The following is a 26295-nucleotide window of genomic DNA, read 5'->3' on the forward strand; positions in this document are numbered from 1 at the left end:
GACAGACAGATTGAGAAAGAAAAATAGATAGATAGATATACATATAATGTATATATACAAATATATATATATATATGTATATATATATATATATATATATATATATATATATATATATGAGAGTATTGTAGTTCGCTTGAAGCATTGTATATTATTTGTAAAGAATAAAAAGTTTTGAATAGTACAACAATGCACTATAATACAAAAAATGGACTCTACACCTGTCGTAATTTGGTTATCTGTAGTCCGATGATATTTCGGAATACAATTCCTTCTTCAAATCTTCTTAGATCCATCTAAGAAAAAATTAATTAAAAATACAAGGGAAAAATAAAGCAAATATTAAAAATAAATTTTTTTAAATGATAGAAAATAATAAATAAAAATAATAAAAAATGAAAAAGATTATATAACTCAATCAATAATAGAAGTAAAAAGAAAAAAGAAACAAATATAAAATAGAACAAAATGTTTTTTTAATAAAGTGTGTAAGGAAAGTCACTGAAAAGAGGGGGTCATGTGGGGTCTGAAAAGTGTTTGTGTATGTAGGGGGCATCGGATCTATACAATATATATTCTATTATTGCTTTTTGATTTGTTTCAGTCATTTTACTTCGGCCATGCTGGAGCATTGCCTTTAGTCGAAGAAATCAACCCCAGGTCTTATTCTTTGTAAGCCTAGTACTTATTCTATCAGTTCTCTTTTTGACGAACCGCTAAGTTACGGGGACGTAAACACAAACACACACACACACACACACATATATATATATGACGAGCTTCTTTCAGTTTTAAACTACGAAATCCACTCGCAAGGCTTTGGTCGGCCCGAGGCTATAGTAGAAGACACTTGCCCAAGGTGCCACGCAGTGGGACTGAACCTGGAACCATGTGGCGAGCAAGCAAGCTACTTACCACACAGCAACTCCTTATTGAAATTTATAGAAAAAACAAAAGTCGAAGACAGGTGTATAAACAACAAGCAAGTATATTAGTTTGATGGTCAGGAAAATGTAAAAGTCTTTTACATTTCAAGCCTATGCTCCTCAGCAGAAAGGAACGAGAGAAATTAAAGAGAGAGAGAATAAAAACAAAACTTGTAGATTTCAGCAATCCAGCATGGTGAATGAGAAAGAAGTAAATAGTGGGAACACACGGGGTGCGGACAATGAGGGTAGAGGTAGCGAGAGAGAGATGAGAGGAGGAAATGAGGTCGTAAATAGGGGAGGACAGTCTGTTGGTAGTTAGGTGTGGTGCTGGGGGGCAGAGGGGGGCAATAAAAGGTGTGCTTGAAGTTGGTTGGGAAACTTCAGCTTTGTAAAAGTCTACACACCACCACCATATATATATGTAAGACTATATCCATAAAATACTTCTCCAACCTTACCTTTGCTCTCTTTATCCTTTTGTTTTTATATATTTACATATACACACGCTAATACACGACTTATAATCCCCAATCCTGTTCATACAACGACTGGGGCAAACTAATCGGTATACAGCACTTACTCGGTATTACCTGTATCCTCTTGGGTTTGGTTAAATCCAATACCCTCCTCAACCTTATATATATATATATATATATATATATATATATATATAGTTTTAGGAAAAATAACCAAGTTTCAAGAACTCATCGATGAAAATCCACTATCACATATAGAAAAATTAACAATTAAAAGCACAATAAATGCTTTATATTATACTCATTTATTGTGCTTTTAATTGTTAATTTTTCTATATGTGTTAGTGGATTTTCATCGATGAGTTCTTGAAACTTGGTTATTTTCCCTAAAACTATATATTTTATATATATTTCATCTATAAAGCTCAATTTAATTTTAATTTTTTATAAATTGATTTTAATTGAGTTTTTACCTGTAATTTTGGATTTTGTCCTTAATATTATTATATATATATATGTATATTGTATATATCTGGTGGAATCTCCCATTGACGGTGAGATCAGGTTGTTCAACACAAATGATTTCTTTATAATAATCTTTTCTACTCTAGGCACAAGGCACGAAATTTTGGGGGAGGGGTCCAGTCAATTAGATCGACCCCAATACGTAAGTGGTACTTAATTTATCGACCTGAAAAGGATGAAAGGCAAAGTCAACCTCGGCGGAATTTGAACTCAGAACATAAAGACAGGTGAAATACTGCTAAGTATTTCGCCCGGCGTGCTAACGTTTCTGCCAGCTCAGGCTTGGCCTTTTCATCAAATTGACGTTACCTGACAGGTGGTCAGTTTACAACACGCCTAGTGTCAAAGTGATCACAGAGCAACAGGAAACAAAGTGTTTATTTATATATTATTTATATCATTATTATTATTATTATATATATATATATATATATATATATATATAATTTTGGCTCCCAATTTGAAAAAATCATTGAAGCCAAAAAACACTGGTAGCACCTTGTAAGTAGCAATATATAACATTTAGTCATTTTGATTGAATGCAGTCAGACGATGATATAAAACTTTACAGTGAAATCACTAAGGCACACAGAACAGAAAATTCCTTCAAAAACAGGTATGTGTCATTATGTTTTCCAATATTTTTTTAATATAATTAATAATTCTTAATTTTAGAAAATCATTCTTGAAATATAAATATATAATTTTTATACACACATTCACACACTCACACATATATATAAACATATGCTTGTGTATACACACACACACACACACATCTATATATATATATATATATGTGGTGTGTGTGTATGTATGTATATATATATATTCTTTTATTCTTTTACTTGTTTCAATCATTTGACTGCGGCCATGCTGGAGCACTACCTTTACTTGCACAAATCAACCCCAAGACTTATTCTTTGTAAACCTAGTAGTTATTCCATTGGTATCATTTGCTGAACCACTAAGTTACAGGCACATAAACCCACCAACATCGGTTGTCAAGCAATGTTGTGGGGACAGACAGATACACAAGCATATATATATATATAGACATACATACATACATACATACATACATACATACGCACACACACACACACACATATATATATATATATATATATATATATACACAAATACATATATATGTACATGTATATATGTATATATATATATATATATATATATATATATACTAGCAGAAATACCCGGCGTTGCCTGGGTTAAAGAGAATAATGAAATCTAAAAACGCCGTCTAGACTACGCATCATCTTTATATATAGAGATGTATATACACACACGCACCCAAACACACGTATATATATGTATATCAATATAAATATATGAAAGTCAATGAAGTTTCGTAAAAGAAGGTGATCATGTACATACTTTCTTGCTGTTGTGATTATAACACCTCGTTGTAAACAATGTTCCTTGTTTTCCCTTGTGGAGCATATACAAATAGGTTTTTTTTGCTGCCCACTCTTGAGCAGCCAACATACAGTTGTCCATGTGAGAAGCAGGGCTCTTCCAAGAGAAGACCAGCTACAGACTTAAATAGTGGAGGAGATATTATGTTGCCATGGGCTCGAACTCTGGAAGAAGTTAAAAGTTGTTTTTTTTACTAAAACACAACTGGAACCCTAAGTAAGACATCTGTAAAATTTGAATGAAATTGGTTGCGTAGTTCTCGAGTTTTAGGGATTCACACAGACAGACAGACAGACAGACAGACAGACTTGATGTTGATGAAATTTTAACCCTAACATAACAGATGAGCATCATTTGTAATTCAACGGTACAACAGTGTAAGACTACCCTTTCAGATATACTTACATTGTGATTTCTGCAATGTGGTGCATAAATTGTCAAGTAAATGAGATGCATCTTTGCCTCCACTGATTCACTTGCAAAGTGTTGAGTAAAATTATTTCGTTGCAGACCTCCGGCCATTTTGTTCTGTTGTTAATTCTGTAGATGACCTCAAACACAAAGTCTTTCCCAACTTTAAACAAAACTACCAAAATCACAATTGGCTATGTGAAAGAGCAATATTAGCTCCAAAAAACGTAGCTGTTACAAAAATTAACCAACACCTGATGCATTCTCTTCCCGGCAATCTTCAAACTTACAAGTCTGTTGGTACAGTTCCAGATACAAATGAAGTGGTGAACTATCCTCCTGAATTTCTCAATTCGTTGGAGCCTCCAGGACTACCTCCCCACATATTATCACTTAAAGTTGGAACGCCTGTTATGCTGCTCCGCAATCTGGAACCACCAAGACTTTGCAATGGAACACGACTCGTGATAAAGAAAATGATGTCACATGTTATCGAGGCTACCATTCTTTCTGGATGTGCAAAAGGGGATGACGTCTTTATTCCAAGAATTCCTCTTACTCCATCAGGAGCAGACATTCCTTTTACATTCAGAAGACTACAATTCCCCCTTCGTGTGACTTTTGCCATGTCCATAAACAAATCTCAGGGTCAAACACTGTCTGTAGCTGGTCTTCTCTTGGAAGAGCCCTGCTTCTCACATGGACAACTGTATGTTGGCTACTCAAGAGTGGGCAGCAAAAAAAAAACCTATTTGTATATGATCCACAAGGGAAAACAAGGAACATAGTTTACAACGAGGTGTTATAATCACAACAGCAAGAAAGTATGTACATGATCACCTTCTTTTACGAAACTTCATTGACTTTCATATATTTATATTGATATACATATATATACGTGTGTTTGGGTGCGTGTGTGTATATACATCTCTCTATATAAAGATGATGCGTAGTCTAGACGGCGTTTTTAGATTTCATTATTCTCTTTAACCCAGGCAACGCCGGGTATTTCTGCTAGTATAATATATATATACATGTAAATAGTAAGGAATTACTACATATCAGTTGTTTCTAGCGAGAGGGGTGTGTTGAGTTTTAAAACTATTTGTATGCTTCACTTGTCATTACAGCAATACTGTTGTGACACACCTTGTTTGTTTGAACTAGATTTAAATCTCACCTGTTATTTGTTACAAAGTGTATACATGCACACAGGAAGGTAAGCACCAACATACCTACCTACCAAGCTACATACTTACATGCAGTGGTTCATTTATCTTTTGTTTCATTATATCTGTCAATCTATCTATCTGTCTGTCTGTCTGTCTGTCTGTCTATCTATCTATCTATAATGTAGGGGCAGGTGTGGTCATTTGGTAAGAAGCTTGCTTCCCAACTACATGGCTCCTGGTTCAGTTCCACTATGTGGCACCTTGGGCAAGTGTCTTCTACTATAGCCTCAGGTCAACTAAAGCCTTGTGAGTGGATTTGGTTGAAGGAAACTGAAAGAAGCCTGTCATATACATATATATATATATATATATATATAAACAAAAGTAAATGAGTATATGCATATATACGTACAGGTATGTGCATACCGACATCCACCTGTATGTATAGGTGCATATCTGGGTACAGGACATTGCAAACAAACGTAGACGAGAACACACGAGCCACATAGAGAACATTCCACTTCATCAGCCACCCACGTTTTAACACCGGCGTTTCGACGAGCTTCGGGCAGGACGCATCGTTAAAACGGCTCGTCCTCTAGTTCTGATAGTGACTCCGCAATTAGGGGAAGGTCATCAGCATAGAGGAGCTCCCAGGGGCAACCTGTCTTGAACTCCTCTGTGATTGCCTGGAGGACTATGATAAATAAGAGGGGGCTGAGGACGGAACCTTGGTGGACCCCTACCTCTACCCGGAATTCATTGCTGTACTCATTTCCAACCCTCACCTTACTGGCAGCATCTCTGTACATGGCTCGCACAGCTCTCACTAACCATTCTTCTATCCCAAGTTTCCTCATTGACCACCAGATAAGGGATCGGGGGACCCTGTCAACTTGGTTATTTTCCCTAAAACTATATATTTTATATATATTTCATCTATAAAGCTCAATTTAATTTTAATTTTTTATAAATTGATTTTAATTGAGTTTTTACCTGTAATTTTGGATTTTGTCCTTAATATTATTATATATATATATGTATATTGTATATATCTGGTGGAATCTCCCATTGACGGTGAGATCAGGTTGTTCAACACAAATGATTTCTTTATAATAATCTTTTCTACTCTAGGCACAAGGCACGAAATTTTGGGGGAGGGGTCCAGTCAATTAGATCGACCCCAATACGTAAGTGGTACTTAATTTATCGACCTGAAAAGGATGAAAGGCAAAGTCAACCTCGGCGGAATTTGAACTCAGAACATAAAGACAGGTGAAATACTGCTAAGTATTTCGCCCGGCGTGCTAACGTTTCTGCCAGCTCAAGCTTGGCCTTTTCATCAAATTGACGTTACCTGACAGGTGGTCAGTTTACAACACGCCTAGTGTCAAAGTGATCACAGAGCAACAGGAAACAAAGTGTTTATTTGTATATTATTTATATCATTATTATTATTATTATATATATATATATATATATATATATATATATATATATATATATATATATATATATATATATAATTTTGGCTCCCAATTTGAAAAAATCATTGAAGCCAAAAAACACTGGTAGCACCTTGTAAGTAGCAATATATAACATTTAGTCATTTTGGTTGAATGCAGTCAGACGATGATATAAAACTTTACAGTGAAATCACTAAGGCACACAATATATAATTTTTATACACACATTCACACACTCACACATATATATAAACATATGCTTGTGTATACACACACACACACACACATCTATATATATATATATATATGTGGTGTGTGTGTGTGTATGTATATATATATATTCTTTTATTCTTTTACTTGTTTCAATCATTTGACTGCGGCCATGCTGGAGCACTACCTTTACTTGCACAAATCAACCCCAAGACTTATTCTTTGTAAACCTAGTAGTTATTCCATTGGTATCATTTGCTGAACCACTAAGTTACAGGCACATAAACCCACCAACATCGGTTGTCAAGCAATGTTGTGGGGACAGACAGATACACAAGCATATATATATATATATATATATATATATAGACATACATACATACATACATACATACATACATACATACACACACACACACACATATATATATATATATATATATATATATATATATATATATATATATATATATATATATATATATATATATATATATATATATATATATATATACACAAATACATATATATGTACATGTATATATGTATATATATATATATATATATATATACTAGCAGAAATACCCGGCGTTGCCTGGGTTAAAGAGAATAATGAAATCTAAAAACGCCGTCTAGACTACGCATCATCTTTATATATAGAGATGTATATACACACACGCACCCAAACACACGTATATATATGTATATCAATATAAATATATGAAAGTCAATGAAGTTTCGTAAAAGAAGGTGATCATGTACATACTTTCTTGCTGTTGTGATTATAACACCTCGTTGTAAACAATGTTCCTTGTTTTCCCTTGTGGAGCATATACAAATAGGTTTTTTTTGCTGCCCACTCTTGAGCAGCCAACATACAGTTGTCCATGTGAGAAGCAGGGCTCTTCCAAGAGAAGACCAGCTACAGACTTAAATAGTGGAGGAGATATTATGTTGCCGTGGGCTCGAACTCTGGAAGAAGTTAAAAGTTTTTTTTTTTACTAAAGCACAACTGGAACCCTAAGTAAGGCATCTGTAAAATTTGAATGAAATTGGTTGCGTAGTTCTCGAGTTTTAGGGATTCACACAGACAGACAGACAGACAGACAGACAGACAGACAGACAGACAGACACACATTCTCATTTTTATATATATAGATATATATATTGTGTCATCCCATACATAATGCAGATTTTTCAATTGTATGAACTAAAAGTCAGAGTGGGAGTGGGATAAACTACCTGCATCAACTTGCTATAGAAACAGGTAGTAATTTTACCTTGTACTTATTCTTAGTGCAAGTTTTGAAGAGGGCAGTTCGATTTTAACAGTTATTTTTTCAGAGATATAATAGAAGTGACAAAGGAGCATATTTGGCATATTTTGCTTTATGAGTTCAATAAAGGCAACAACTCAACAGAAAGTGCAAGGAATATTAATGCAGTATGCGGAGATCGGACAATAAGTGTAAGCCAGTGTCAATGTTGGTTCCAGAAATTCCAAGCCAGAAACTACAGCCTAGAAGGTGAGCCTCATCCTGGAAGATCTGTAGAGCTCAACAAGGATGTCGTACAAATCCTGATGGAACAAAATCCCATCATAACTGTTGAGGAACTAGCAGAGAAGCTTGGATTTGGTCGTCCAACCATTCATCAACACCTGTACAAGAAAAAAAAATGACCGTCTTTGGTTTCAAGATGAAAGGTGTTCTTCCATCAGGATAATGCTCATCCGCATACAGCGAAGATGACATTGCCCCATCGCTTGACATTGCCCCATCTGATTATCATTTATTCCGCAGTCTTCAAAATCATATGAATTCTTCACACGAAGTCAGAACAGTACCGGAGGAGTATTTTTCATCACAGACAAGTGAATTTTGAGAGAGGGGCCTTGCAAATCTACCAGAGAGATGGAGGAGCATTGTAGAAAATGGAGGAGAGTATATTTTATTTTTAAAAAGAAATTTGTTTATCTTTATTTTGAAAAAAATAAAAGAAATATAAAAAAGACATTTTTTATAGGATGACCCAATATATATGTACATACACACGGACCTCGCCATGCCTCTGTCTACCCCTCCATCCTCTCTCTCTCTCTCTCTCTCTCTCTCGTAGTTTTTCCTTAAGGTCTTCAGGTTCTGGCTATATATAAATGAGAAATCCATTCTAAATTATCTCAATCCCTTCTCTCCGCTGACATACTACGACGAAGTCTCCAAGATGCAGATAAGATAGAGATTTTTATTTATTTACGGCCTCAAACATCTCATACCTTCGCGCTTTAGTTTGCCCTCTATTATTTATCTTGTTTCTCTCCATGAAATTCAATTGAATTCAGTTGTTGTCTTAAATTCATACTTATTCATTTTCTAAGCTTCCTAAATTCATGCTACGTTATATTCTATTCACCTAGAATTCATTGCTCTTTTAAAAATTACGATTTATGCATTGTTGTCTCTCAAATATTTAAAATCTACAATTAAGAGCCCTATCTACTCGCTGGCGGTACCTACCCACCCCTACCCATTTTCCTTTATTCAAAAATTCTTATCGCTCCTTAAAATTATGGCTTTTAAGTGTTGATTTCTCAGCCCAAGAATTACAGCGTGATGTGCTGCTTGACTGGTCCCCCCTCTCTCTCTCTCTTTATATATATATATATATATATATATATATATATATGATGATGATGATGATGATGATCTTTTCTCTCGCCATGCCTCTGTCTACCCCTCCATCCCCTCTCTCTCTCTCTCTCTCTCTCGTAGTTTTTCCTTAAGGTCTTCAGGTTCTGGCTATATATAAATGAGAAATCCATTCTAAATTATCTCAATCCCTTCTCTCCGCTGACATACTACGACGAAGTCTCCAAGATGCAGATAAGATAGAGATTTTTATTTATTTACGGCCTCAAACATCTCATACCTTCGCGCTTTAGTTTGCCCTCTATTATTTATCTTGTTTCTCTCCATGAAATTCAATTGAATTCAGTTGTTGTCTTAAATTCATACTTATTCATTTTCTAAGCTTCCTAAATTCATGCTACGTTATATTCTATTCACCTAGAATTCATTGCTCTTTTAAAAATTACGATTTATGCATTGTTGTCTCTCAAATATTTAAAATCTACAATTAAGAGCCCTATCTACTCGCTGACGGTAACCCGCCCTCCCACCCCCTCCACCGGAAGTTCATTCCTCTGTCATCCTGTCATCCTCGGCTGTCTCCCGGAACCCATCTAGTGGCCTTGGCCATCCTCTCCCCTACCTTTGGGTAGCGCATTAAGTTTGAGAAATGTTTGCAGGTTGTAGGTACTGTTTTGCTTATGAATTCTTCCAATTGCAAGTTTTCTTTTCAGGTACACGACACTGCTTTTCCCCTTCCCAGGCTACAGGCCCACACCCCCAACACCCATACTGTTAGGATTGGCACTCTCAACGTCGGCACGCTGAAAGGTAGATCTGGTGAAATTGTTGAGATGCTTGAACGGAGACGCGTAGATATGTGCTGCATCCAGGAAGTAAGATGGAGAGGAGGTTCTGCGAGGTTCCTCACAGGCAAAGAACACAGGTACAAGATTTTCTGGGCAGGGAACACTGACGGGGTCGGGGGCGTAGGAATACTTCTAGCGGAGAAATGGGTGGATAAGGTAATCGAGGTCGTTAGAGTAAGTGACAGAGTACTTAAGATCAGACTAGTGCTTCATCATAGATTAGCTACTGTCATCTCAGCCTATGCACCTCAACCGGGGCTACCAGATGGTCTGAAAGACCAATTCTATGACACCCTCTTGCAAACTACCTCGTCGACGAGTGACAGGGACCTTCTCTTTGTGGCTGGAGACTTCAACGGTCATGTCGGACGTCGTGCTGGAGGCTTCCATGGCATACATGGAGGCTATGGCTTCGGTTCCCGCAACGAGGAGGGAACCAGACTGCTGGAGTTCTGTGATGCAACCGATCTTATGGTCTGCAATACCAACTTCAGGAAACCTGCCAGTCACCTAGTCACCTACCGCTCCGGCAGACACTCTAGCCAAATCGACTACATCCTCGCCAGAAATAGGGAAAGAGGGCGGCTTATAAATGCCAAAACCTACCCTGGCGAAGAATGTACCCCACAACATAGATTAGTAATTAGCGACTTTGGGATCAAGGCAAAATGGGTGCCCAGAATTAGACAGGCTTGGAGGAGAAAGGTGTGGAAGCTTAAAGACCCTGCAAACGGACAGAGACTTAGAGACAAGTTACTTGAAGCATTTAACGAAATAGAAGGGGATATAGCATCATACAACGTGGAAGACAATTGGAGATTTCTGCGGGACAACCTGTTGAAAGCCACCGACCAGATTTGTGGGTGGTGTAAGGTCCCCTCCCGACCCAGAGTAACGTGGTGGTGGAACAAGGAGGTAGACAGGGCTATTAGACAAAAGAAACAGGCTTGGAAGGACTGGAAGAACGGTGGTAGCAGGGAATTGTACCAATGTGCCAGAAGGGAGGCTAGGCGACAGGTTTATTTAGCCAGAGGGGAAGCAGATAAGGAAAGATTTGCCAATGTTCTGCGCCGTGAGGACCAAAGACTCGAGGTATTTCGTGTTGCAAGACAGTGTAGGAGAGAGAATAGTGATGTTGTAGGAAAGAAATGTGTTCGCATGGATGATGGTACGCTTGCATTAAATGAGGATGCAAATAAAGAGGTCTGGAGATGCCACTACGATAGATTGCTTAATAAAGAGAATGAATGGGAGAAAGAGAGCCTGCCGTATGTCGACCCAATAGAGGGACCAGCTATCCGAGTTGATAGTACCAGGGTAGATAAAGCAATTAAGAGTATGAAGACCGGGAAAGCCCCCGGCCCATCAGGAATCACTGCAGAGATGCTCAAAATATCTGGCAGTGTTGGCTATAGCCTAGTCACCCGTATTACGAACCAGGTGATACACGAAGGAGTCATACCCAATGACTGGTGTAGCAGCATCATAGTCAACTGCTACAAAGGTAAAGGTGACGCTTTAGATACAAATAATTACAGAGGCATCAAGCTGTTAGATCAGGTTATGAAAGTTACAGAGAGGGTCATAGCCCAACTAATTAGGGAGCGAATCAATTTAGATGAGATGCAGTTTGGGTTCATGCCAGGTAAAAGCACTACTGATGCCTTATTTCTAGTGAGACAGTTGCAGGAGAAATACCTAGCTAAAGATAAACCTCTGTACCTGGCTTTCGTTGACATGGAGAAAGCCTTTGACAGGGTCCCCCGATCCCTTATCTGGTGGTCAATGAGGAAACTTGGGATAGAAGAATGGTTAGTGAGAGCTGTGCGAGCCATGTACAGAGATGCTGCCAGTAAGGTGAGGGTTGGAAATGAGTACAGCAATGAATTCCGGGTAGAGGTAGGGGTCCACCAAGGTTCCGTCCTCAGCCCCCTCTTATTTATCATAGTCCTCCAGGCAATCACAGAGGAGTTCAAGACAGGTTGCCCCTGGGAGCTCCTCTATGCTGATGACCTTCCCCTAATTGCGGAGTCACTATCAGAACTAGAGGACGAGCCGTTTTAACGATGCGTCCTGCCCGAAGCTCGTCGAAACGCCGGTGTTAAAACGTGGGTAGCTGATGAAGTGGAATGTTCTCTATGTGGCTCGTGTGTTCTCGTCTACGTTTGTTTGCAATGTCCTGTACCCAGATATGCACCTATACATACAGGTGGATGTTGGTATGCACATACCTGTACGTATATATGCATATACTCATTTACTTTTGTTTATATATATATATATATATATATATATGTATATGACAGGCTTCTTTCAGTTTCCTTCAACCAAATCCACTCACAAGGCTTTAGTTGACCTGAGGCTATAGTAGAAGACACTTGCCCAAGGTGCCACATAGTGGAACTGAACCAGGAGCCATGTAGTTGGGAAGCAAGCTTCTTACCAAATGACCACACCTGCCCCTACATTATAGATAGATAGATAGACAGACAGACAGACAGACAGACAGATAGATAGATTGACAGATATAATGAAACAAAAGATAAATGAACCACTGCGTGTAAGTATGTAGCTTGGTAGGTAGGTATGTTGGTGCTTACCTTCCTGTGTGCATGTATACACTTTGTAACAAATAACAGGTGAGATTTAAATCTAGTTCAAACAAACAAGGTGTGTCACAACAGTATTGCTGTAATGACAAGTGAAGCATACAAATAGTTTTAAAACTCAACACACCCCTCTCGCTAGAAACAACTGATATGTAGTAATTCCTTACTATTTACATGTATATATATATTATACTAGCAGAAATACCGAGCGTTGCCTGGGTTAAAGAGAATAATGAAATCTAAAAACGCCGTCTAGACTACGCATCATCTTTATATAGAGAGATGTATATACACACACGCACCCAAACACACGTATATATATGTATATCAATATAAATATATGAAAGTCAATGAAGTTTTGTAAAAGAAGGTGATCATGTACATACTTTCTTGCTGTTGTGATTATAACACCTCGTTGTAAACTATGTTCCTTGTTTTCCCTTGTGGATCATATACAAATAGGTTTTTTTTTTGCTGCCCACTCTTGAGTAGCCAACATACAGTTGTCCATTGACTTTCATATATTTATATTGATATACATATATATACGTGTGTTTGGGTGCGTGTGTGTATATACATCTCTATATATAAAGATGATGCGTAGTCTAGACGGCGTTTTTAGATTTCATTATTCTCTTTAACCCAGGCAACGCCGGGTATTTCTGCTAGTATAATATATATATACATGTAAATAGTAAGGAATTACTACATATCAGTTGTTTCTAGCGAGAGGGGTGTGTTGAGTTTTAAAACTATTTGTATGCTTCACTTGTCATTACAGCAATACTGTTAATAATTTTTTTTGACTAAAACACAACTGGAACCCTAAGTAAGGCATGTGTAAAATTTGAATGAAATTGGTTGCGTAGTTCTCGAGTTTTAGGGATTCACACAGACAGACAGACAGACAGACACACACACATTCTCATTTTTATATATATAGATAACCATAGTATTATCAGAAGACACAACATATTATGAAAAGGTACAACACTACAGTCAACAGAAAATAATGAAGGGCCTAAAAACAATGTTAAACCTATACAGAGAAGGGCTCACTGTTTTTTACTTTTTCTGTTTTTTACTCTAGGCACAAGGCCCTAAATTTTGGGGGAGGGGGCTAGTTGATTAGATTGACTCCAGTATGCAACTGGTACTTAATTTATCGTCCCCAAAAGGATGAAAGGCAAAGTCAACCTCAGTGGAATTTGAACTCAGAACTTAAAGATGGGCAAAATACCCCTAAGCATTTCGTCCAGTGTGTTAACAATTCTGCCAGCTCACCACCTTAATGTATACGACTATATGACTTTCTTCAATGGTATATGACTAACTTCAATAGTAAATCCAGTCAATTGTACGGTATTCCTAAGATACACAAAAGTGAAAAAATAAGTAATGCATGCAGGGGAGCCACAGGCATTATAGTCAAGATACCTACTCCTAATGACCTCAAATTAGGACCCATAATAGCAGGCCCCACATGTGAAACTCAACACCTCTGTAACTTTTTAGACACCCTCTTAAAACTATCAAAAGCTACTTAAGGGACGACCTGGATATTCTCAATCAGCACATGCTGCACTGCTTGGCATTTACACAAGAAGGTCCAAAATGAACATTCCAGAGTGTTTGGGTGTCAATTTGAGGACAGAGCAATCTGAGGACATGTACCGAGAGTGATAAGAATCAAACATCCAGTCAGCATCATGGTGTTTGGAGTGATCACTAGTGATGGCAACATTATGCCTCCATTCATCTTCCCACACAGTCCCACACTCAACACAGAGATTTACATCAAGTGCCTGGAGGAGGTAGCACAGCCCTGGGTCAAGAGGGTGGCTGCTGGAAGACCCTATGTCTGGTAACAGGATTCTGTACCTTGCTACACAAGCAAGAGAACCCAGTCGTAGCTGTCAGACAATTTCTGTGATCACATAAACCCCTGACATCTGGTCAACTAACTCCCCAGATGGGTGAAGAACAATTAAGATGGCTATTTATTAAGGTGATTATGAGATTTGTTGTTACCACATATAAAAAATATACAACTTTGTCGAGTTGTTTGATGTACACAGCTTGCTTGAAGATCTCCAGTCCATTCGTTTCTTTAGTAGTTAGTTTTATCTCTGCGACAACTCAAGAGAAACAGAGAGTAAAAGGAATGTGGATGGATAGAAAGGATGATAAACCTACTCTTGCTCATTGTTCAACATACTGGAAGATATGTTGTTGGCTGAGACCAAATTACCAAAGCAGTCGGCCGATATCTGGTTGTGTATTTATATTCTCGCCAATTAAATTAGGCCCAGCCAAAACAATAGGACTTCTCCATTATATCAAGTTTGAACTGTGATTAACTCAAAAACGTCTAGGATGTCAATTTATTTTCTTTAATCCCTTAGTACAAAAAGTCTAAGACAATAGACTGAGGATTTATTTGACAATGTGGAAAAATGTGGATTTGCTTTCAAATCTCAGCTTAGGCATTTTGTAGTTGTTTGCTACAAACACTAATTAACAGGCTTGACTAATCAAAATTACCCTTGGAGAAACAACCATGATTGAGGTATGTCTTTTTCAAATGTATTTTACAGGAATGTTTATGACATTTTAAATTATAACTTTTACTCAATCATCACAAAAATTATGTATATTATCATTCACATTCATTTTTATATTGGTCCTGCAATATTTTCATTTCATTCTACCTTTTTTTTCTTTCTTTCTTTATTTCTCCTTTAGTTAAACAGAATTATGAAACTAAAACAACGAACCCTCTTTCTACTTATATGTGTATGTGGTGCAGTAACCTTCATGCTGTTTAGCAAATGGTATCACAGCAAAGCATTAGAAAGTATAGAAGTTAGGAAAAAGATGGTAGACTGCAGGCTTCTATTTAGAGTAGATCTTGACTATGTCAAAAAGGTTAGCTTAATAAAACAAAATAACAATACAGATACCATTTATCATCTGAAGAAACTTTCAGAAAATTGTTCCAATTTCCGTCTGCAACATGGATATTTTAGCAAACTGGTTACTCAAATGGAGCTCGATTACCCAATTGCATTTGCTATCAAAATGTATGACAAACCAAAGCAATTTGAAAGATTATTAAGAGCAATCTACTTACCACATAATGTTTATTGTATCCATGTTGATGCGAAGACTGATAACAGTGTATTTGAACTGATAAAAAGCATCAGCATGTGTCTACCAAATGTTGTACTTGCAGAGAATCGAATAAATATTGTTTATGCTACATTTAGGCATTTACAAGCTGAACTAGAATGCATGAAGGCATGCATCAAATCAAATGTAAAATGGAAATACTACATAAATCTTACTGGCCAAGAATTTCCATTGAAGACAAACCTGGAATTAGTTGAAATTCTGAAGATTTTCAATGGAACGAACGATATTGAAGCATACAAGCACCCTAAAACTTTAGATTGGCGTGTAAAAAATAAGATAAAAATCAATGAGAAATCACTGAGTATAACAAATGAAAGCAAACTACCATTGAAATATCAAATACAGTTGTATAAAGGAAGTGCCTATGGGATGTTTTCACGAGACTTTGTTGAATTTGTCTTGGAAGATGATGTTGCAACGACCATTCTTAATTGGATGAATGATACATACTCACCAGAAGAAAATATCTGGTCAACTCTTAATTCCCTAGAATTTGCCCCAGGTGGCTCTGGTGGCATTGAAATCCGACATGATAAACATCACTTTGCCTCAAAAGCTGTGATATGGGACTGGGATCCGGTTAAATGTTTCGGTAAATCAATACGTAGTGTTTGTATTTATGGTATAGGAGATCTTCCATGGCTCAAAAGCCGTCCCCAAATAGTAGCCAATAAATTTGACGAAGATACCGATTCTATTGTCTTAGACTGTTTAGAAGAGTTGTTAACAAACAGAATGCTAATCCAAAATGATGATCAGCTCAACTGGCACTATTATCATAATCTTCCACATGTCATGCATAATGCAAAACTCAAAGCCAATGAAAAAACAAAAGAATTCCTGCAAAGCAAGAAAAGAAAATGGCTTTTGCAACAAGAACAATTTCTTAAACCTGTGACAAAGAGACAGAATATTACAGTAGCAAAACAATGAGCCAAAAAGTCTGCGTGAGTTGGAAAATGGTAGCATAGTTAAATTTATAAATCACTAACAAGCAGATACTAGCAACAACAACAATAACAATTTTTCCCAATTTTGGTACAAGATCCATTCTTACTCCTGAAAACTTAACTTTTGTGTCCAAAAATTCAATGCTAGCATTTGAAAAATAAAATGTAAATTTTATGTTAGTCTGAGTTTTTGGCATAACAGTCACAGAAACACAAAAAGTCAATTAAACTATTGAGTGACAGAGTTATTTTGCCATCCCACACCATCCCACTTTTACCTCCACCACCGCTCCAATCATCCACATCATAGGATTTGATCAAATCTTAAATACCAATTTTTGAGGATAAAACGGATTTGTACGGATTACTGGAACCATGCAAATGCTTTTGTACATCATTTCACTGGCATTTCAAAAGTGTTACATGAAAGTTATCAACATCTTGTGGAAAAATATTATCATTTCAAACAAATGTTTCATGTCACCTATGGTAGCCTCTAAATACAATAAAAATATAAGAGAATTATTAACCTCTACTTCTGACTCCAAGAAAACCAACATTGGAGTTTCTTCTGCACACTGTACCTTGAAAAACAGCCGCAAGAGAGGTAAGACCTGTTCATTGCACAACAACATGAGTCAAGTGAATTCCATCAGGAATCATAACAGAAATGTTATGATTTACGCGGAAGGTGGGACGTGTAGAGATTCCTATTTGGTGTACGCAGCAGAATGCATGAAACACAACTTGATTTATGTTGGTTGTACAACAGAATAATTAAACAAAGGATTTAATGGGCACAGATTCGACATCAGACACAATAGCAGTAGTTTGACAGAACCTGCCAAACATTTTGCATCAATTTTGGAAAAGACTTCAAAAATGCCTATTCTCAGAAAAACATTCTGAATCTGCCACACTTTCAGTTCTCAAAATGCATGAGGAGAAATATATTTGTGAATTGCTAACATCATGCTTTGATGGAATGAATAAAATGACAGGGGAATTTCATCATATTTATAAAATCTGTTTGATTAAATATTCTTCCTTTTACTTTTTTTCTTTTGTCTTTTTCTCTTTTTTTCTTTCTTTTTCTTTTTGTCAGTTGTAAAATTAGAATCTGACAGAGTACTATCTACAGAAATGAAAACGAAAATTGAGAAGGAGTACATCAGAAGGGTGAGAAAGCTAATGAAGTCAAAACTAAATGGTCTGAATTTAGTGAAGGCTGCAAATACTAGGGCAGTATCATTACTTAGATACTCAGCAGCTTTTGTAGATTTGACAAAAACTGAATTAGCAAAGCTATACAGAAAAACTAGGAAGGAATTCAATATGAATGGAGGACTTCATCCAAGGGCAGGAGTAGCAAGATTATACCTACCTAGAAAGGAAGGCAAAAGAGGGTTAATATCAGTGGAAGAGTTAGCTAGAGTAGATATAGACTCCTTTGTAGGTAATAGTAAAGAAAGTTTATTAAAAGCTGCTAGAGTCACAGTAAGACATAGAGAAACCAAAAATCCAAACGAAGTTAAACACCAGAAAAAAACCCCAGCAATTATCTGACTGCCAAGAGAAAGCGTTGCATGGTAGATTCCCAAAGATAGTTGCAAGAAATAGTAGTAGTGAGACATGGCTATGGTTGCAGAAAGAAAAGCTGAAGAGGGAGACAGAAAGTTTGTTAGTAGCTGCACAGGATCAAGCATTAAGGACTAATTGGATAAATGCCAAGATAGACAAAAACCAAGTAGATTCCTAATGAAGATTATGTTAATCAAAAGAGGAAAGTGTTACTCATATAGTAAGTGAATGCAGCATACTGGCACAGAAAGAATACAAGAAAAGATATAGCAATCCAGGGAGAGTAATCCACTGTAGAAAGCTAGGATTTGAACATTCTTAATAAATAGTATGAAGATGAACCTAGTAAAGTACTCGAAAGTAAGAAATATAAGATGTTGTGGGACTTTAACATTCAGACTGACAGAGGAATAGAAGCTGGGAGGCCAGATTTGGTAGTCGTAGATAAAGAGAATAGAAAGTGCCAGATAATTGACAATCCGCCTTTCACTCTGATGGAGAGGCCCTTTGTTACCAATAGAGGTAGGAGGTCTCTGAGCTTTGCCCAGCCTATTCTTATTCTAGTAGCTACGTTCTCGGATCATCCACCTCCGCTACTGACTTGGTCACCTACGTAACGGAAGTTATCTACTACCCCTAGTTTTCCCCACTGGCATTTGATGGATGCTATTTTCTGCACCTCCCACACACAAGAACTATTATCCCTATTAACTTTGCTCTGATATTGCTGCACCTCTTATATGTCCATAGCTTACACTGGCCACATCTTATGGAGTTTCTACCAATGTCTTTTCTGCAGACCGCAGAGGGCCTTCTACCTGAAGGGGTTTGTGATCTGTCTGCTCTCCTACTTACTAAGACTTTGGGTTTTGCTAGATTTACTCCAAGGCCTGAAATCTCCTCTCTAGTTCTAGTTGTGATTCAACTATAACAACGAGATCATCTCGTAGAGCTCCCACGGGCAGTCAGTCTCAAATTTCTCTGTTATTGTCCAGTAATACAGCATCGATTGTGCTCCTGCCTGGCACAAATCTGAACTGCATCTCATCCTAATTAGCTCTCTTCCTAATTAATTGATCTGTGGCCCCTTCTGTGACTTTCATCACCTGATCCAGCAGTTTGATGCCTCTGTAATAGGTTGTGTTACAGAATTCCAGTAGCCTTGTCCCCTCTTCATTTCGGGAACCAATTCCATAGATCCCCCCCCCCCTGATACCAGGCTGCTGTCCCTCATGCCCATTGAAATCCCCACCCATGAAGATGAGATCAGTGTCACTTGTCTTTGAGGTCGCCTGTTCATTTGGTAGACCCGTTGCCAGTGCCACCTGACTGGCTCCCTGTGGCGTTGGCACGTAAAAAGCACCATCCAAATGTGGCTAATGCCAGTGCTGCCTGACTGGTCCGTGCCGGTGGCACATATAAAGCCCCCACTACACTCTCGTTAGGAAGGGCATCCAGCTGTAGAAACCTTGCCAGATCAGATTGGAGCCTGGTGCAGTCTACTGGCTTGCCAGTTCCCAGTCAAACCGTCCAACCCATGCCAGCATGGAAAACGGACGTTTAACAATGATGATGATGATGATGATGATGATGATGAAAAGTCTCTGCATATTTTTTGAATGGCTAATATGTCATAGACACTGTAAACGTTTTAGCTTCACCACACAATCAAATATCACATCATTTGGCAGACAGGTACAAACCTGAAATTTTTTAATATTGTATGTTTTTTGTTTTGTTTTTTTATGAATTCTTGTTGACGGAAGCTGAAAGAAGTCTTGTGAGTTTGTTTCTTTCTTCTTGCCTTGGCATTGCACGGTTGTTGTAAACGAGTGTCTCCATCGTACAAGTTGGTGTCCTTCATTTCCAATCTTCTATGAGAACATATCTGTTCGTGGGGAAATCTTAACTTACTTGGAAACAGATAAAGGTTGGTGACAGGGAGGGCATTCAGCTGTAGAACCCAGGCATGGAAAAATGGACTTTAAAACGGCAACAACGATGATGATGTGAGCAAGTTATCGAATACTTGAAATGGTATAGATTTTGTTGCTTTTAGAAACTGATTTCTTTTTTAATCTTAGAACGATTACATCAACATTTTCGTTATTTACATTTATGAAAACATATCGTTACAAAATTTCATTAAATAATATGCAATAAAGAGAAAGTTATAAGGAAACAATTTCAGAAAAACAGATATGGAAGTTGTCTTAGATTGGCGCTTAATTGTCTTGAACTGGCACTTAAACAATTGTTACAATTATGGGTTTCCATAATTAACCTTCAAGGGGAAATAACTCCCAACTTTATCTTCCGTATCTAAAAAAAAACAAAAACATACTAAAGTTTTGTTAGTTTTATAATTGTTGATGTTGTGTGGCCCCTGTTGATCCCTAAATCCTGCAGGCTTCTGAATTTGTAATCTTTACAACTATTCCATATGGAGAAATATGAGAAAATTAAAGTGGTTGGGCGTGGTGCCTACGGGTAGGTTATTTTTGTATATAAATTTTAACTAAGACACATTAAAAGCATTTGAACGACCTTATTATCAAAGAAGTCTTAAGACAAGACAACAGCATGTCGGTGGTTTGGGTGGTAGAGTATGTTACTGAGTCGAGATTTTATTTTAATCACTCGATGTCGTTTAGCAGGTGCGTGTGTAGTAGTAGTAGTAGTAGTAGTAGTAGTGGTGGTTGCGTTCCAGTTATATCCCAGATCTCCATGTCAAACCTTCGTTCTACACTTCGAAAGTTCCTGTACAAGTACAGGCCAGGACAAGACCTTCAGTTGCCCATCTATTTAAGCCTCGTATATCACACCGATGTTGTCCGAAGGAAAAGCAAGCCCAGTATCAATGGTGTTGCTGTTTGAGTACAAGTTGTTGGAACTGATACTATAAGACATCTGGTGGTACATTGCCCTTTATTGGTGTTTTATTTATCGACCAGCGGGAAGAAAGGTACCGTTGACAGGATTCGAACTCAGGAAGAGCACAGGGCCAGGACAAATACTGTGCTATTTTCTGTGCCATTCGTATCATTCTGCCAATTCACTAGTAGCCTTATTCTAATGTGAAGTACAGTTCTTATTCTACTATTATCATTTCATACACATTCAGGATGTATTACAAGTATATAAAATCAATCCCTGTAATCCACTCGGACTTTTGACGTGTGTTGTGTTGTCGTTGTTCATTGATGTTTGTGGAGATGGAAAATGTCTTTCTGGAGCTGCGACTAAAAATTATTTACGACACTCTAGAACAATTAACAGAAGTTTTGTTTATTGTTTATTTATTGATCTTCGGATTAAGAATAAAGGGACAGTTTATACACACCACGGGAGACATACTACTTGGGTCTACAACAAAATAGCTGGTGTGTACCTATCTGTGATTCGCCCATCACAACTGGGAAAATAATCGCGCTGAATTCACGATGGCAAAATCTGTACCTTCCATTTGCGTGGCTGGTGAATGATAAACGAGAATAGAGTCGTTATGGCAACTGCCTCAACACTCAGAATTTGCAGCCAAAAACACATCTTTTATACAACTCATTAGAAGGTTCTAGAAAGTTGTATCACGTGATGGCTTGTTGCTCATCGATTGGTTAATTGTCACTCCTATCCAACGATTCATTTTCAAATCCACTGCACTTTATTTTATTGATGCCCTTCCATCAGAAGACAGAGGTAAATTTCTCCCCTGTAGGATTCGAAATCAGAATGTCAAGTGTTGTAGCTTCTACAGAGGATCAGTAACTGTGTCACACTGAATCTCCCCAAGAACTACATTAAGGATACACGTGTCTGTAGAGTTCTCATCCACTTGCACATTAATTTCATGAGCAGGCTGTTCCACTGATTGGATCAACTGGAACTCTCATCATTGTAACCAATGGAGTGCAAAAGATGTGTGAGTTTAGAGGGGTATATTATTTGGGTGGATACTGTGGTAGCTCTCGTGTTCCAGGTTACAGCTAACTGCATCAATTAGTATTTTACATCTCTGACAAATAGAATGTTGTAGGGAAGGTGGACATTAAACGATGATAGTATACCCTTCCCACGTGACAAGTGGTATGAATTAGTCACTATAAATAAGAGAGAACAAGAGAGTACCTGAAATATCAAAAAAGGAAACTAATTCAAAAATCCCTTCTGGTACGTACATCACATTTCTCAGGGGACCTGAAAACATGTCATAGAATGGCGCACAAGAACAAAAGATGACTTGTTGCTCAATGCAGTCTGGGCCTTGTCAGCCCCTGGTATCATGCTGAACAACAGACCATATGAGGTGTTGTAGTTTGGAGAGTTCTGCACACTGAAAGAGGACAGTGGTCATTCGGTTATACTGAGGTTATTAACAGAAGCACACAGCATGAAATTGGGGACTGACTGAAGGTAATGGGGGTTTGTTGGTGTATTGGATGAAACTCAACTCGGTTGCAACCACTTGGAGGAGCAGATATCCCACATTATATTGCATTCATGATAAAGCCATACATTTTAACATATATGTGTGTATGGCCGTTGCCAGTACCGCCTGACTGGCTCCCGTAGGATTTTCGAGCGAGATCGTTGCCAGTGCCCCTGGACTGGCTTGTGCGGGTGGCACATAAAAGACACCATTTCGAGCGTGGCCGTTTTCGTGCGGGTGACACGTAAAAGCACCCACTACACTCTCTGAGTGGTTGGCGTTAGGAAGGGCATCCAGCTGTAGAAACTCTGCCAAATCAGACTGGAGCCTGGTGTTGCCATCCGGTTTCACCAGTCCTCAGTCAAATCGTCCAACCCATGCTAGCATGGAAAGCGGACGTTAAACGATGATGATGATGTATATGTATATATATATATATATATATATATATATATATATCATCATCATCATCGTTTAACGTCCACTTTCCATGCTAGCATGGGTTGGACGATTTGACTGAGGACTGGTGAGTCAGAGGCTGCATACATGTGCATGTGTATATATATATATATATATGTATATATATGCATGTGTGTATATATATATATGTACACACCCAAGACTTGAACCCTGTGCTATCTGCCCACAACATAAACCATCACATAACAACAATAAGGCACAATTATTTCCCCTCAATTGGCCCCGTACTCTTTAACATTACACCAAGACACATTAAAGCAGAAACAGACCTCATAAAATTCAAGAAGTCTTTGGACAAATTCCTTCAAAAATATCCCAGATATGTCTCTGCAAATGATAACTCTCTCTTCGAGTGGGCCATGTTGTCCGATTCCTGATTTGAATGACTCTGCCAGTTAGACATGGCCTGGGCCAATACTGGCCGAAATCTATCAAATTATATATATATATATATATATATATATATATATATATATATATATATATATATGTGTATATGCGGAAACTCCCTTCGGTCATGAATGACCATGGGATTGCACCTAGAAAGTTACCCTCCCAGGCACAAGTCCGGGCAAGGTTGTTTATGGAAGACCAGCAGTCACCCATGCATACCAGCCTCCCCTCTCACGCCACTGATGTTATCCAAGGGAAAGGCAAAGGGGCCGATACAGCTTGGCACCAGTGATGTTGCAGCTCATTTCTACAGCTGAGTGAACTGGAGCAATGTGAAATAAAGTGTCTTGCTCAAGAAAACAACACCCAGCCCAGTCTGGGATTTGAACTCACAATCTCACAATCAAAAGCTCGACGCTCTAACCACTGAGCCATGCGCCTTCACACACACACACATACACACACACATATATATATATATTTAACATCTATGTTCCATGCAGGCATGGGTTGGACTGCAGTTTGATCTGGTAGTGGCAGTGGCGATGGTGGTGATGCTGCTGCTGCCGGGTGAACGGGGTGATGGTGGTGGTGGTGATGAGGATGAGGATGACGTATACAAAAACATACTTTTCCTTGTTTTTATTTAATTTTTGTCCCCAAAATTGTTATATTCTTGTTAAAAGTGGATATTTATGTAAATTCAATCTTAATCAATTCCAGAACTGTTTATCTTTGCCGTCGCTTGAGTGACAAGAAATTATTAATCATTAAGCAAATACCAGTGGAACAGATGACTAAAGATGAAAGACAGACAGCTTTGAATGAGGTGAAAGTTCTGTCGATGCTTAACAACCCTTTTATCATCAAATATTATGAGAACTTTCTAGAAGACAAAGCCTTAATGATTGTCATGGAATACGCACAAGGTTTGTATATTTAAGATCCTTTCCACTGTCATTGGTCGTGAGGGTGAGGTTGACAAGTCTGATTCCCAACCACATGGTCCTGGGCTCAATCTCAATGCATGACACTTTGGGTAAGTCTCTTCTGCTATAGTCCCAGGCTAACCAACGTTTTGGGAGTGGATTTGTTAAAAGGAAACTGAAAGAAGCTTGTATGTATATGTATATATATGGTGGTTGTCTACTCCTTAAACAGAGTTTGACCACCTCCTGCACCTACACCTTAGCCCTTTCATGGCGTCTGATGTGGCTTTTTAAACCAGACAGTGTTTTGAAAAAACACCCACACAGATTGCACCTCTGATTTGCACTACCAATACCTGCAAGTAAGTTCTGCTCATTGTGGATCCTAACATGTCTTTTAAGACCCCCATTGGATTTGCAAACCCTCTGGCACACACCACATTCAAATGTGTATATATATATATATATATATATAGTAATATAAATAATATATATATATGTGTGTGTGTGTATTTATATATATATATATATATATGATCAAAGACTTGTATTTCGTGTTGCAAGACAGTGTGTGAGAGAGAATCATGATATGTAGTAGGAGAGAAATGTGTCCGCTTGGATGATGACTCACTTGCACTAAACGAGGCTGCAAAGAGAGAGAGGACTGGAGACACCACTATGAAAGGCTGCTTAATAAAGAGAATGAATGGGAGGAAGAGAGTCTGCCGCATGTCGACCCAACAGAGGGACCAGCCATCCGAATTGACAGTACCTGGGTAGATAAAGCGATCAAGAGTATGAAGACAGGGAAAGCAGCCGGCCCATCAGGAATCACTGCAGAGATGCTCAAAATATCTGGCAGTGTCGGCTATAGCCTAGTCGCCCATATAGTTAATTTATTGGTTTGCTCAACAATGTGTCTGTCTGTTGCTGAAATACATTGGCAAAAGACACACACACATAGACACATCATCATCATAATCTAATGTCTGTTTCCAGTGCTGGCATGGGTTGGACTGTTTGACAGCAACTGGTGGGCCACATGACAGGCCCAAGCTTTAATGTCTGTTTTGACATGGTCCCTATGGCTTGATTCTCTTCCTTATGCCAACCACTTTATAGAGTGTTCTGGGTGCTTGGACAGTTTCATCATCATTATCATCATCGTTTAATGTCTGTTTTCTATGCTGGCATGGGTTGGATGGTTTGACTGAGGTCTGGAAAGCCAGTGGCTCCAATCTGATATGGCAATGTTTCTACAGCTGGATGGCCTTCCTAACACCAGCCACTCTGAGAGTGTAGTGTAATGGGTGCTTTTTACATTCCACTGGCACAGGAGCCAGTGGGTGCTTTTTACGTGCCACCGGCATGGGAGCCAGTCACCAGATTTCAATTATAAAGCATTAGTCAACATGGGTGTGTGGTAGCAGACATGGCCCATGGCACCATGCATAGAATCAAACCCAGTTCCAAGCTGCTACAAGGTTGAACACACAGCTATGTCTATCTACATCCACTTTTGAAAGGCACCTGTAAAAGAAATTAGATTTATGCTTTCAAATGTTGGAATCATTAAAAATCTGGTTAATTAGTCATCAGGTTCGCTG

At 38.1% G+C, this 26295-nt stretch overlaps 2 protein-coding genes and 1 long non-coding RNA gene across 6 annotated transcripts in view; 2 read left to right on the forward strand and 1 right to left on the reverse strand.

Annotated features, from left to right (window-relative positions):
• Positions 1 to 136: 136 nt before the first annotated feature.
• LOC149134529 (uncharacterized) lies at positions 137 to 3910 on the reverse strand. Its single transcript, XR_016242489.1, has 3 exons — positions 3773 to 3910; positions 3326 to 3531; positions 137 to 296 (listed from the first exon to the last, which is right to left on the reverse strand). It is a non-coding gene; the product is annotated as an uncharacterized LOC149134529 (long non-coding RNA).
• On the forward strand, positions 2408 to 17929 carry LOC106871582 (beta-1,3-galactosyl-O-glycosyl-glycoprotein beta-1,6-N-acetylglucosaminyltransferase 3). Of its 2 annotated transcripts, none has more exons than XM_089354594.1 (2): positions 2408 to 2546; positions 15477 to 17929. In XM_089354594.1, exon 2 carries the CDS (start codon positions 15489 to 15491, stop codon positions 16857 to 16859), a length of 1371 nt encoding a protein of 456 aa, XP_089210720.1. In that variant the 5' UTR covers positions 2408 to 2546; positions 15477 to 15488; the 3' UTR covers positions 16860 to 17929. The 2 variants fall into 2 exon arrangements, with proteins under 2 accessions (XP_089210720.1, XP_089210719.1); XM_089354593.1 differs by lacking the exon at positions 2408 to 2546 and adding an exon at positions 10064 to 10199.
• Positions 2411 to 26295, forward strand: part of LOC106871595 (serine/threonine-protein kinase Nek8) — a 48409-nt gene continuing 24524 nt past the window's right edge. Inside the window, exons 1-2 of one of the 3 annotated variants that reach the window (XM_089354592.1) lie at positions 2411 to 2546; positions 24483 to 24688. In XM_089354592.1, coding sequence (XP_089210718.1) covers positions 2470 to 2546; positions 24483 to 24688 — 283 coding nt within the window. In that variant the 5' untranslated portion in view covers positions 2411 to 2469. Of the gene's footprint in view, positions 2547 to 20771; positions 20948 to 22526; positions 22628 to 24482; positions 24689 to 26295 lie in introns of those variants that run through there. The other 2 variants (XM_014918113.3, XM_014918116.3) reach the window with 2 other exon arrangements.

Source organism: Octopus bimaculoides, chromosome 7, assembly GCF_046866305.1.
Source record: "Octopus bimaculoides isolate indiv1 chromosome 7, ASM4686630v1, whole genome shotgun sequence".
Lineage (NCBI taxonomy): Eukaryota > Metazoa > Mollusca > Cephalopoda > Octopoda > Octopodidae > Octopus > Octopus bimaculoides.

Bases quoted from the DNA above. Each gene is read 5' to 3' on its own strand.
- LOC106871582 (XM_089354593.1), top strand. From the start codon at position 10,155: ATGGAGAGGAGGTTCTGCGAGGTTCCTCACAGGCAAAGAACACAG. The intron at 10,200-15,476 runs GTACAAGATTTT...TTTCTCCTTTAG, and splicing joins CTCACAGGCAAAGAACACAG to TTAAACAGAATTATGAAACT.